Source organism: Bos indicus x Bos taurus, chromosome 6, assembly GCF_003369695.1.
Source record: "Bos indicus x Bos taurus breed Angus x Brahman F1 hybrid chromosome 6, Bos_hybrid_MaternalHap_v2.0, whole genome shotgun sequence".
Lineage (NCBI taxonomy): Eukaryota > Metazoa > Chordata > Mammalia > Artiodactyla > Bovidae > Bos > Bos indicus x Bos taurus.
This window is the reverse complement of record NC_040081.1, coordinates 99,177,188-99,190,245: the sequence shown is the minus strand read 5'-3', so window position 1 is coordinate 99,190,245 and position 13,058 is coordinate 99,177,188. Positions and strand designations below refer to the sequence as shown.

The window sequence follows — 13,058 nt, the reverse complement described above, 5'->3', positions numbered from 1 at the left end:
GGTACAGTAATCTGGGTTGTAGGTTTTTCTCTTTCATCACTTTAAGTATGTCCTGCCATTCCCTTCTGGCCTGAAGAGTTTCTATTGAAAGATCAGCTGTTATCCTTATGGGAATCCCCTTGTGTGTTATTTGTTGTTTTTTCCTTGCTGCTTTTAATACTTGTTCTTTGTGTTTGATCTTTGTTCATTTGATTAATATGTGTCTTGGGATGTTTCGTCTTGGGTTTATCCTATTTGGGACTCTCTGGGTTTCTTGGACTTGGGTGATTATTTCCTTCCCCATTTTAGGGAAGTTTTCAACTATTATCTCCTCAAATATTTTCTCATGGCCTTTCTTTTTGTCTTCTTCTTCTGGGACTCCTATGATTTGAATGTTGGGACGTTTCACATTGTCCCAGAGGTCCCTGAGGTTGTCCTCATTTCTTCTAATTCTTTTTTCTTTTTTCCTCTCTGCTTCATTTATTTCTACCATTCTATCTTCTACCTCATTTATCCTATCTTCTTCCTCCATTATTCTACTGTTGGTTCCCTCCAGAGTGTTTTTTATCTCATTTATTGAATTATTCATTATTAATTGACTCTCTTTTATTTCTTCTAGGTCCTTGTTAAACATTTCTTGCATCTTCTCAATCCTTGTCTCCAGGCTATTTATCTGTAACTCCATTTTGTTTTCAAGATTTTGGATCATTTTTATTATCATTATTCTAGATTCTTTTTCAGGTAGACTCCCTATCTTCTCCTCTTTTGTTTGGTTGGGTGGGCATTTATTATGTTCCTTTACCTGCTGAGTATTTCTCTGCCTTTTCATCTTATTTAGATTGCTGTGTTTGAGGTAGCCTTTCTGTATTCTGGCAGTTTGTGGTTCCTCTTTATTGTGGAGGTTCCTCCCTGTGGGTGGGGTTGGACAAGTGGCTTGTCAAGGTTTCCTGGTTAGGGAAGCTTGCCTCTGTGTTCTGGTGGGTGGAGATGGATTTCTTCTCTCTGGAGTGCAATGAAGTGTCCAGTAGTGAGTTTTGAGATGTCTGTGGGTTTGTTGTGACTTTGGGCATCCTGTACATTGAAGCTCAGGGCTATGTTCCTGCATTGCTGGAGAATTTGCATGGTATGTCTTGCTCTGGAACTTATTGGCTCTTGGGTGGTACTTGGTTTCAGTGTAGGTATGGAGGCTTTTGGATGATCTCTTATCAATGTTTCCTGGAGGCAGGAGTTCTCTGGTGTTCTCAGGTTTGGGGCTTAAGCCTCCTGCTTCTGGTTTTCAGTCTTATTCTTACAGTAGCCTGAGGACTTCTCCATCCATACAGCACTGATAATAAAACTTCTAGGTTAATGGTGAAAAGATTCTCCACAGTGAGGGACACCCAGAGAGGTTCACAGAATTACATGGAGAAGAGAAGAGGGAGGAGGGAGATAGAGGCGACCAGGAAGAGAAGAGGGGGAATCAAAAGGGGAGAGAGCAAGCTAGCCAGTAAACAATTCCCTATGTGCTCTCTACAGTCTGGAACCCTCAGAGAGGTTCATGGAGTTACACAGAGAAGAGAAGAGGGAGGAAGGAAAGAGAGGTGAGAAGGAGGAGAAAAAGGGGAATCAAAAGGAGAGAGACAGATCTAGGCAGTGCTCTGTTTCCTAAGTGTTCTCTGCAGCCCAGAACACCCACAGAGATTCACAGAGTTGGGTTGAGAAGAGAAGGGGAAGGGAGGAGATATTGGTGACCTGGGGGAGAAAAAGGAGAGTCAAAATGGGGAGAGAGTAATCAAGCCAGTAATCACACTCCTAAGTAAAATGGGTAATGAAGATTGGATTCTTAAATGTACAAAACTGATAACAAGTACTATAAAGCAAAGATTAAAAATCTAGAGGTCAGACTCTCAAAAATAGAATATTAAAAAAAAAACCTATCATAAAAAGTATAAGAAATATATATAAAGTTTGCTTTAAAAATAGTGTGGGTTTTTTTTGCAAGGTAATAGTAGGTTATAAAAATGAAAATTAAAGGAGTAATAGAGGACTTAAAAAAAGAAAAAAAGTTTTTTTTAATTAACAAAAAAATGATAATAGTAAAAATATATCTAGGAATTTCTCTGGAGCTGTTGTGGGCAGTGTGGGGTCAGTTCAGTTTCAGATAGTTCCTTGTTCTAGCTTATACTTCTCAATATCTATAGGCCCCTTCTAGTGTAGTCGGTGTTAACTACAGGGATTTTCATCTGTTGCACCTGTCACTTGCAAAGCGGTTTCCTCTGTATATTTGGCTGCTTCTGTTTGCGGGTCTCTTCAGTGTCTATCTAACTTCCGCCCTGACACAAGGGGGCGAAGGTGGTCTCTTGTTTAGGCTCACTTGTTCAGTCGTGCTGTGGGGAGGGAGGAACACTGCAAACAAATATCACTGGCACGTGTGGGGAGTGTTCGCAGTGTCTCGGCCACACTTGGATCTGCCCCTGCTCACAGCATGTGTGCTTTCCCAGTCTATACTGCTCAGGCTGCAGGTTGCTATGCAGGGAGCACGCCCAGGGTTGCACTTCCCAGGTCTAAGCCGCTCAGGTTCAAGTTCTCCAGTACTCCACAAAGGCGCAGACTCGGTTGGGCCTGCGTTTTGTGCCGTACCCGGTACCAGCCTTGGTTTCCGGGCACGCCCGTCTCCCGTGTGCCATGTGTGTCTTTGGGGAGCTGATCTCTGGCTGCGACCCTCCCGGCAGATGTCAACCGTCCAGAATCTCAGGAAGTCTTTGGTTAGAAACTGGAAGCCTGTTCGCAGTTTGGTAGAGGATGCCCTCTCTGGGACTGAGTTTGCCCCTTTCTCGCTCTGGCTGGCACCCGCCTGACCCCTGCCTCTGGCGGGGAATGGGCCGCCGGTCCGCAGCCGGCTAGCTCTTCTCTGGTATTCGCTCAGTCCTTTGTTCTGTGAGCAGGCTAGCAGTGCCTTAGGTTAGGGCTCACGAGATAGTTCTCTCTCTCTCTTTTTTTTTTCTTTCTTTCTCTCTCTCTGGCTATCCCCCAAGTTAGGTTGCTATCTCACCTTAGCTCCCTCAGATTGCCCTCAGGGCATTCAGGCCCGGTCCTTACCCTAAGCAGTGCCGCCCGCTCCTCTCCGTTCACCTCTACTTGCTGGTGGTAGATGCGAGCGTCTGGGGTACTTCTCTGCAGGGAGTTGCCTTTATGCACGTAATCTGTGGGTTTTATTTATTTATTTTTCCTCCCGGTTATGTTGGTCTCCAAGATTCGAAAACTTCCCCCAGACCCACCGGTGAGAGGATTTCCTGGTGTTTGGAAACTTCTCCTCTATTAAGACTCCCTTCCGGGGACAGATCATCCCTAACTCTTTTGTCTTTCTTTGTATCTTTAATATTTTGTCCTACCTCCTTTCGAAGACAATGGACTGCTTTTCTGGGTGCCTGATGTCCTCTGCCAGCATTCAGAAGTTGTTTTGTGGAGTTTGCTCTGCATTCAGATGTTCTTTGGATGGATTTGTGGGGGGAAAAGTGGTCTCCCCGTACTATTCCTCCGCCGTCTTAGGACCACCCCTGTTTGTTAAAATGCAAGAGGATTACTTCTAGTGCTAAAATAATTCTGTTTCTCCTTGTAAATCCTGCTCAGCAGTGATAATTGTTAATAAGACCAGGAGAGAAATAACTGAAGATACCATTTTCAAGCTGTTGATGTATTTTTAGCTGTAGCACTAGAGTTTGGATGAACTAGAGTTTGGGTGACCAGTTTTGTTAAAATGCTGTATGGTCTCTAAGGCCTAAAGTGTCACGAATATTAACTATAGGCTTTTAATGTGATTATTTACCTACCATGAAAAAGACTTTAGACAAAAATACTGTTACTTGTATATAGTCATGTAATATGATGGACTTGAAAGAGAATGGAGTCTAGCTGGATGCTGGATATGCTTCTAAGAAAATGAAGATTGGAAATATTTCCTTAGTCCTGTTCCGGGATTATTTTGTGCCTCTATGCCAGCTACTTAATTCATCTAAATGTAATTTGAAGTGTCTAGAGACACCTCATATTGAAAGGTGTGCTTCACGTTTTAAAGAGAGAGAACTATCACTTATCTTATTAAGAATGCCCTGGTGTCACGGATTTCTTTGTTAACTCCAGCATGCCTTGGACCTTCAACTTGCCGTGGCCAATATTTTACAATCCCTGGTGCACACGGAAAGAAACCAGCAGGTCATGTGTGAAGCTGGTCTCCATGCACGACTGCTGCAGCGGTGCAGTGCCGCTCTGGCTGACGAGGACCACTCGCTGCACCCACCCCTGCAGCGCATGTTCGAGCGATTAGCCTCTCAAGCGCTGGAGCCCATGGTGCTCAGGTCAGTGCCCTCTCCTCTTCACGTTCAGATAAGCCGCCATGAGTGATGGCCGTTTGCAGAGTCTTAGTAGTCAAGAGTTCTTGCTCTATAAACATATATTCAGTTACCTGTGGGCAAAACCAGACCACCACCAAAATGGGCAAAATTCTCAAAATATAGAAATAGATAAGTCTAGTTATTAGTAAAAGTGATGTGTTTGTTGTTGGCCGTTTCTCCTCCTAGAATCCAGCAAACTCACCATGCTTTAAAAACGAAGTCATGTTATATTTATATGACTTGCATTTACTTGATAGTTATGAACACTTTATGAACTCTTTTAAGAAACACTTTTTAAATTTTAAAATCGTTACAGATTCAGAGGAAGTTGTGAAGAGAGGTTCTGTTGTCCATCCTCCAGTTTCCCGCAGTGGTGACATATTATGTAACTACAGTGTAGCATCAAAACCAAGAAACTGACATTGGTACTATGTATCCATGTACACTGTAGTTCCCTGCTATTTATCACTTGGGTCAGATTGCTGTAATCATCACACAATTAGGGCTTCCTGTGTGGCAGTGGTAAAGAATCTCCCTGCCAATACAGGGGGCATGGGTTTGATCCCCGGGTTGGGAAATCACCTGGAGGAGGGCATGGCAACCTGCTCCAGTATTCCTGCCTGAAATCCCATGGACAGAGGAGCCTAATAGGCTACAGCCCATAGAGTCACAGAGTTGGACACAACTAAGTGACTGAACAACAACAGTTTAGTTGTTTAAACAACAACAATTAAGATGTCCCAAGGCTCTCCCCAGTGCTACCCCTATATTATCATATTCACTTCCTTAACTCCCGCCATCTCTAATCCCTAGAAACCACTAATCTGTTCTTCAGCTTCATAATTTTGTCACCTTGAAAACGTTACATAAGTTAAATCATACAGTTTATGACCTTTTGTGATGAGCTTTTTCTGCTTATTACAGTGCCTTTGAGATGCATCTAAATTGTTGTATATCAAGAGTTTCTTTCTGTTGCTGAGTTGTGTTCCATGATATGAATGTACCTTGCATAATTTAGCCATTCAAGAAATAGGTATATTTGAATAACTTTTTTAATATAAAAAAGTTATTTTCATCTGTGTTTTACAGATAAAACATTAAAAAAAAAAAGACTTTCCTTTAAGTTACTTAACCAAACATATTTAATGTGTAAATCAATTTGTCCCACCTTAAAAAAAATACACTGATATATCTTATCACTTTAAGAATATTAGTTGCTCTCTTTATAAAATAATTTTTTTCTGCTGTAAAAGTACCTCTTTTTCATAAACTTTTAAAACTTTCTTAAAAATGGTTGAACTCTATTTGTAATTAATATTTTTTAACTAACCCCACGCTAATGGTGGATTAAGAAAAACCTTTGCAGGTTAAACAGTATTGTACCAGGCAGTGTGGTAGTCCTTATTACACTAACTAATGTGTACAGTTCATTATTACACTAATTACACTACTGAGACGGTCTCTGCTTACTTTGACCATCACATTATGGATGTATTCAGAGACCTAAAGTTTTGAAAGCAGCATGGAGATTTCCCCTGATTCTTTTTGGTGATCTGCTACTTTAAAAGTAGAGAGAGTGAATGAGTGAGTGAGAGAGAGTATCTCATACCTAATACTTGTATTTACTAAATAACTTATATTGCCTGCTTAAATAACCAGAGTAAGCAATGGAAACCAAGCATTTCGACAGGCTTGGTTTTCACAGTGAATGAATTATCAGAAGAGAAGGCTGCATGGTGGTACAAGCACCTAGCTGTCAATAATCCATGAGTTACAAGCTAATTATATTGCGTTCTCTCTGTGAAAAACTGACAAAGGGTACCTGACTTCTAAATGTTTGGGTATATTGCTGTACGGACTTGAAAATTCAAAAAAGTCTTTTTTATTTTATTTTTTTCCTTTTACACGATGCCATAAATGACTAGGTATAAAGGGCTTCTATTTGTATAATCCCATAACATTTCACTATATTTGTATCACAAATGTGATTTGTATCATATTCCAGGAGAACATGCTCTTCGGTTTTCATTTTCTAACTTGTCACAATATTTTGTGCTCTTTTCAATGGTTTGTGGTTAAAACATAAAATTAACATTGTGTATTATAAAACTGTTTGGATTGCTTTAGCATTTTTGGTTTGTTATAATTCATTAAATCACTTTTTTGTGTGCTTAGTTTATGAATTATATAATGTTCTCAATCAAGGAACAACTTTGCTTTGTCTCCTCTTTAGGGAGTTTTTGCGTTTGGCAAGTCCATTAAATTGTGGTGCCTGGGACAAAAAACTGCTAAAACAATATAGGGTCCACAAACCAAGTTCACTGAGTTTTGAGCCAGAGATGAGAAGTAAGTTGACTTTTGAAATTCCCTTTTCTGGGTTTATCTTATAAATGAAAATCCTGTAGAGGATGAATAGTATTTCAAGAGAAGTTCGACTATGGAATAAAAGGGTTTGTTGGGTTTTGTTCATTGTTATTTAAATAGAAAAACATAAATCTCATTGATTGACTGGAGAAGCAGTTGATAGGGATGGCGGGGGAAGCATTAATGTAAGCAACATCCAGAGAAGATGAGAACTATGTAAAGAATAATCCTTGGTTTGGAAAGGGGATTGCCTCTTTCTCAGAGGATCCATAATTTCTCTGCCTTTCTCAATTAACTTTTGCTGCCTGGACCAGGGTGGTTGATTGGACTATTAAAAGACTGAGGCTTTGCAAGACAATTGGTGCAGGAGGACATGAAGAATGGGAAATTTTAAATGCTAATAACAATAGTTGAGGAGAATGGGATAGATAGAGGAAAAAGCTAGTGCAAGGCTGGGAGAAGAGGAGCGGATCACTGGGAGGGAGAAGAGTGGCATGTCTGAAGAGCAAATGTAGTGAGAGGATAAGAATGGGAGAACTGAAAGAAGGAGATAGGATAATAGCAATCAAAACTGGAGCAGTGAGACGAGCAAGGAAGAGGACTGTGCCCAAATTTTGGCTCTGGAGTGAAGCAGAGGCAAAGCTCATTGGAGGAAAGGTGATTATAGAAGTGGGGTGTTAGGTTGACATCCCCCAGTACGCTGGCAAGAGTTAGTACAGGGAAGACGGGGGAGTGAAATGCCAACAGTAGTAGATGGGGGACTTCCCTGGTAGTCCAGTTGTTGAGACTTCGCCTTCCAGTGCTGGGGGTGCAGGTTCAGTCCCTGATGTGGGAGCTAAGATCCCTCATACCTCATGGCCAAAAAACCAGAATGTAAACAACAGAAACAATATTGTAACAAATTCAATAAAGACTTTAAAAAAATTTTTTTTATAAAAATATACTTAAAAAAAAACCTGACAGTTTCACAGAGAGGGCTGTGATAGGATTGCTCATGAGGAAACTCCAAGGAATAGAAGTTTTTGATAGAAGGATGATGGGAAGGTGTGTTAGCAGAATGTAGGAGCTGCCTACCTGTCCATCATGGACCATGGAAAAGCACCAGATTCCATCCACGCACAAGCTCTGGGGAGAATGTTCTCACTAGAGAGCTCAGTTGCCCTGGATTTCCTCCCAGCATTAATTCTGTAATTTGTTGGGTTTTAATATTACAGTTTATTTTGTCTGATTATTAGCCATAGTTAAGGCTCTGTGTTGATGAATTGAAGTGACCATTACTAGTGAAGCAGGAAAGAATAAAACTTAGAAGAGTAGAAGGCCCCTTTTTTTCCTCTTTTTCTTTTTTTAAATTAGAATGCCCATTCTTAAAGGATGTAGTTCACCCCTTTTTTCAGGCGAGAATCAAAGAGTGAACAGCCTTTAACCATTATTTCAACCTTAATATTTCCTGTGGTTTATCAGTGATGAGCAAATACTGTGTTCTGGAAACCTGAAGATCTTTCAAGTTTGAACACAGTTTTATTGGAAGACGAGTATTTCAGTTTTTCTTATCAGTTAATATACATCCCCTGCATGTATATATATTTTTTGTTGTTTTTGTACTTTGCATAGTTCCTTAGAACTGACAAATACAGTTCCTTTCTCTAAGAGAATACTGAAAGGTGTTTATGGTTGCCTGAATGGTTAGCACACTTAAGAGGGAAACAGGTAAATTCATAGGGTTCATCTTGAGAGGGAATATTTTCTCCATGACATTTGTGATGTATTCCTAAAAGAATAGAACAGCTTGTATAAAATTTATTTTTTTGTTCTTGAAATTGTTTACCATTTGCATGCATATAGGGATTTTTCAATTCAAGTATTTTTGTGATCACATGTTTAATAGTTAGAAGAATTAAAAATGGGGAGAAAATGGGAGGAGCAAGTTTCTGCTATTAATGTCTGATTTTTTTTTAATAAGAAAAATGAACTGTTTCCTTTATAATGCTTCTCAAATATTTTCTTCTCAAAGATAAATATTAAATAACTTTGTGGAATAAAAGTATAATCTGGTTTCTATGAACATCATTAATTGTAGTTTATAATTTTACTGTACCTGTGGCTTAGATAGTGATCATTGGTGATTTTTATTCTTTTTCTATCTGATTTATACTTGTACCCTGTAGTTGCCAACATTTCTGCAGTGTTTTTATTGCATTAGTAATAAATAACAAAGTAAAAAATGATGATATTTAAGTTTTAAAATGAACATAAATGAAATTAAAACTTTAGACTTTAAAAGTAAAATTATTGTGTAGATTGAAACTGAAAGAATAGTATTTAAAAATTAATCAGTCTTGTTAAAGTCATTGTTTTAGAAATCTGCATGATATTCTTCCCAAGAGATTTTCTTTGACTTACAGGCAGTATGATCACATCCATGGAAGGTCTGGGTTCTGATAATGTTTTCAGCTTACATGAAGATAACCATTACCGGATAAGCAAGAGCCTAGTGAAATCTGCAGAAGGAAGTACTGTACCCCTAACCAGAGTGAAATGTCTGGTCTCCATGACAACCCCACATGACATCAGACTTCATGGGTCATCAGTTACTCCAGCTTTTGTTGAATTTGACACATCCCTTGAAGGGTTTGGGTAAGAAATTTGCAAGGTAGCCAAACCTTATATTATTTTATGCCTCAGTCTTGCCTTTGACAAATAGACCTTTGGTTTTAAATTTACTCAAGTACAATACAGTATATTTTCAAATGATTGAGTTTCAATCATTGAGTTTCAAATGATACAATACAGCTATATATTTTCAAATGATTGAGTTCTTGAGTATGTTATTTTAAAGTTTTTAGATTTAATTATTTTCAATTATTATGCTAAATAAGTTGGTATGGTATGGGAATCAGCAGTTTAAGGTCCAGAGTCCAAATCTGTTTTTGAAAATTCTTTCTTTTTTTGTAAATTATGTTTCATTTTAACACAGCCACATTCATTTATGTATATACATTATTTATAATATTTTCATGTTGGAGTACAAAATTGTGATAGAGACTATCTAGTCTGCAAAGCATAAAATATTCATGATCAGGCCTGCTCAAGAAAATGTTTATCAACACCTGATTTAGTACAATAAAGTTACAGATAACATACAAATTAAAAGGTTTTGTCATCGTTTTTTTCCCTCAAATGACCTAACTTACTAGCTTACACATTATATGTATTCAGTTACTATCACATTAAATGAGTAAATACTTGCAAGTGGCAGAAAAAAACTATAGTAGTAGAAGTAACAATAGAGTCTAGGAGGGGTTCCTTGGTGGCCTAGTCGTTAGGATTCTGGTTTTCACTATGCTGGCCCAGGTTCAGTTCCTGGTTGGGCAACTGAGAATCCTGCAAGTTGCGAGGCCAAAAAGAAAAAAAAAAAAAATAGAGACACTCTTCTGCTTATAATTTCTTGAATAAAATATATTAATCATTTTAAAAAAAGAAATCTAAAGCAAATCTAGAAGAGCATATTTATAAGTCACTTAGCCTCAAAATGGATATAAATACTAAAAGATCTATATCTGTGCTAGTTTTTTGAGGGATTCTTATACGTAAATTGTGTTTTAAGAACATTGTTGTGTATTATTATCAGACAGTGAATAAAAACACATTTGGGACTGGGCGAAACTAATCAGAACAGTGTTGGCAGAGGAGAGTGACTCACCAGGAAGGGCCACAAGGGACTTTGTCTATAAATATGATGATGAAATTGTTCCAGTATCTTGAACAGGGTTATACATTGATGCATTTTACCATGTGCAAATTATACGTGATTTTTTTTAATTTAAAATGTCTTTTGATATTCTCATAATTAAAAGAAGGGAAGGACTTTGTTAGGCATCCAGACTTATTCCATAATCTCTTATCTCTGATTACCCTTAAATAATGGTAGTTTGTTTCACTGTGGTAAGTACATAGCAATAAGAGAAGAAAACAATTGCCCTCTAAAATGTACTTTATCTTTTACTTAATAGCTGCCTGTTCCTGCCCAGTCTGGCCCCTCATAATGCCCCTACAAACAATGCTGTCACAACAGGTCTTATCGATGGGGCCGTGGTCAGCGGTATTGGTTCTGGTAAGTATTACTTTCTCTGCTTATGAGATTCTTTTTTTTTTCCAGCAGACTATGTATTATTTAGAGATTTTGCTTTTTCTGGCACCTTTTTCAAATACAAATATGAGTCAACACAAATTTTCTCATTGTTATTTTTCTATTTTCACTTTAGGTGAACGATTCTTCCCTCCTCCATCTGGCTTAAGCTACTCCAGCTGGTTTTGCATTGAACATTTTAGTTCTCCTCCCAGTAACCACCCAGTCAGACTCCTTACTGTTGTTCGCCGAGCAAATTCTTCTGAGCACCATTATGTATGCCTTGCCATAGTTCTCTCTGCAAAAGATCGGTCTCTGATTGTCTCCACCAAAGAGGAACTACTCCAAAATTATGGTCAGTATCTGCCTTTTTCTTTTTGATTCCTGGCAGTATTAAAAGTACCAAACTTCATTGTAATATTCAGTTTTGAGGTCCAGTGGTAATTCTTCTCTCATTTAAATTATTATAGAATAGAATAGGTTATATGATAGCTTGAAGATTGTTTACTGGTGAAATTTCAGGACACTTTCACTTTCAAAAGAGACTTAGATAGAAAACAATGGAGAGAGGTCCTAAAATAAGGATTCATCTCTGCTCGCCAAGAAATCACAGCTTTTGCTAGGAAAGCAGGATGCTTGTTTAATACATTTTAGTAAGGATTTCCATTGGCTGTGAATTCTGCTTGACTAATGAATATTCATTGAGCACCTGCCCACCATATGTGCCACTCTGTGCTAGACACAATAACATTTTAATTACTTTATTCACTGCTAACCTTCAAGGCTTAATACTGACCATTTAGTAATCCTAATTCTCTTAATTCCCTCCAACATGCCATACCATTACATTGTTGACTTCAAACTCAAGGTATTCATGAAGATCTTCCTAAAAGATACAAGTAAAATAATATAGAAATATCAGTTCACTGAATTTTCTTTGCTCTGAATATAAGCATTTGTATATAAACATACCTCTTTTTTATCATCTAATTTTGTCTTTTAACTAATTAAATAAAATAATAGCATATATTGCTTCACCTGTAGTCACTATTCACTTATTAATTGAATATGAATATTAACTCATCAGTTGGATAGTAAGGCTTCTTGTCTTAGGATTCTTAACCACGATCAGCACAGAGTTAGGTATCAATACAGGAACTGCTTTAAAATCCTTTATTTGCCCATTTTGTGGCATTTGATTCTGTTTCTATTTTCTTCCTAATTAAGACTACCTCCAGTCTTGAGATACCTACTCCCTCTGTTCTTTCACTGTCTCTGACCTCTCTCGCAATTTCTTTCAACAGCTTTCTCTTCCATCTTCCTCTTAAAATTCATATTCTTCAAGCTTTTGTGTTTAGTCTTTGTACTCAACCAGCTTTTCGTGAGAAAACATCAATTTTCTGTTAGCATTATGTCTTTGTAACCTCAGGGACACTGTGAAGTTAAAATTTTTTAATTTGTGTCCCAGGCTTTGTCCTCATATGTTCACTGCACGCTAGATGTCTTAATGTGAATAAAAGTCAACAGAAATACTTGTTCTTAAAATCTGCATTTCCTTCTGTTCTCCTGTCTTGGTGAATAGCACCCTAACTAGCAGTTATCCCGTCTTCTGTTGTTGTTCAGTTGCTGGTTGTGTCAGACTCTTTGCAACCCCATGGACTGCAGCACACCAGGCTTCCTCTCCTCTATCTCCTGGAGTTTGCTCAGACTCATGTCCATTGAATTGGTGATGCCATCCAACCATCTCATCCTCTGCTCTCCTCTCCTCTTCTGCCCTCAATCTTTCCTTGCATCAGGGTCTTCTCCAGTGAGTCATCTCTTTGCATCAGGTGGCCAAAGTGTTGGAGCTTCAGCATCAGTCCTTCCAATGAATATTCAGGGTTGATTTCCTTTAGGATTGATTGGTTTGATCTCCTTGCTGTCCAAGGGACTCTCAAAGAGTCTTCTCCAGCACCACAGTTTGAAAGCATCAATTCTTTGGTGCTCAGCTTTCTTTATGGTCCAAGTCACACAGCTATGCATGACTACTGGAAAAACCATAGCTTTGACTATATGGACTTTTGTCAGCAGAGTGATGTCTTTGCTTTTTAATATCTTGTCTAGGTTTGTCATAGCTTTCCTTCCAAGGAGCAAGCTATCCTATCTAGATACCTCAAATCCATCCTTGAAACTTCAGCTGGGAAGCTACCCCCCTTTCTACTCAGTCTTGCTGTACTGTC

At 38.4% G+C, this 13,058-nt stretch overlaps 1 protein-coding gene across 3 annotated transcripts in view; it reads left to right on the top strand.

The window, feature by feature from the left end:
* Positions 1-13,058, top strand: part of WDFY3 (WD repeat and FYVE domain containing 3) — a 283,520-nt gene that overhangs the window by 156,813 nt on the left and 113,649 nt on the right. For all 3 annotated transcript variants that reach the window (XM_027544940.1, XM_027544939.1, XM_027544938.1), the window contains 5 exons: positions 4,099-4,313; positions 6,583-6,695; positions 9,116-9,347; positions 10,724-10,824; positions 10,976-11,194. In XM_027544940.1, the coding sequence (XP_027400741.1) occupies positions 4,099-4,313; positions 6,583-6,695; positions 9,116-9,347; positions 10,724-10,824; positions 10,976-11,194 (880 nt within the window). The remainder of the gene's footprint in view (positions 1-4,098; positions 4,314-6,582; positions 6,696-9,115; positions 9,348-10,723; positions 10,825-10,975; positions 11,195-13,058) is intronic.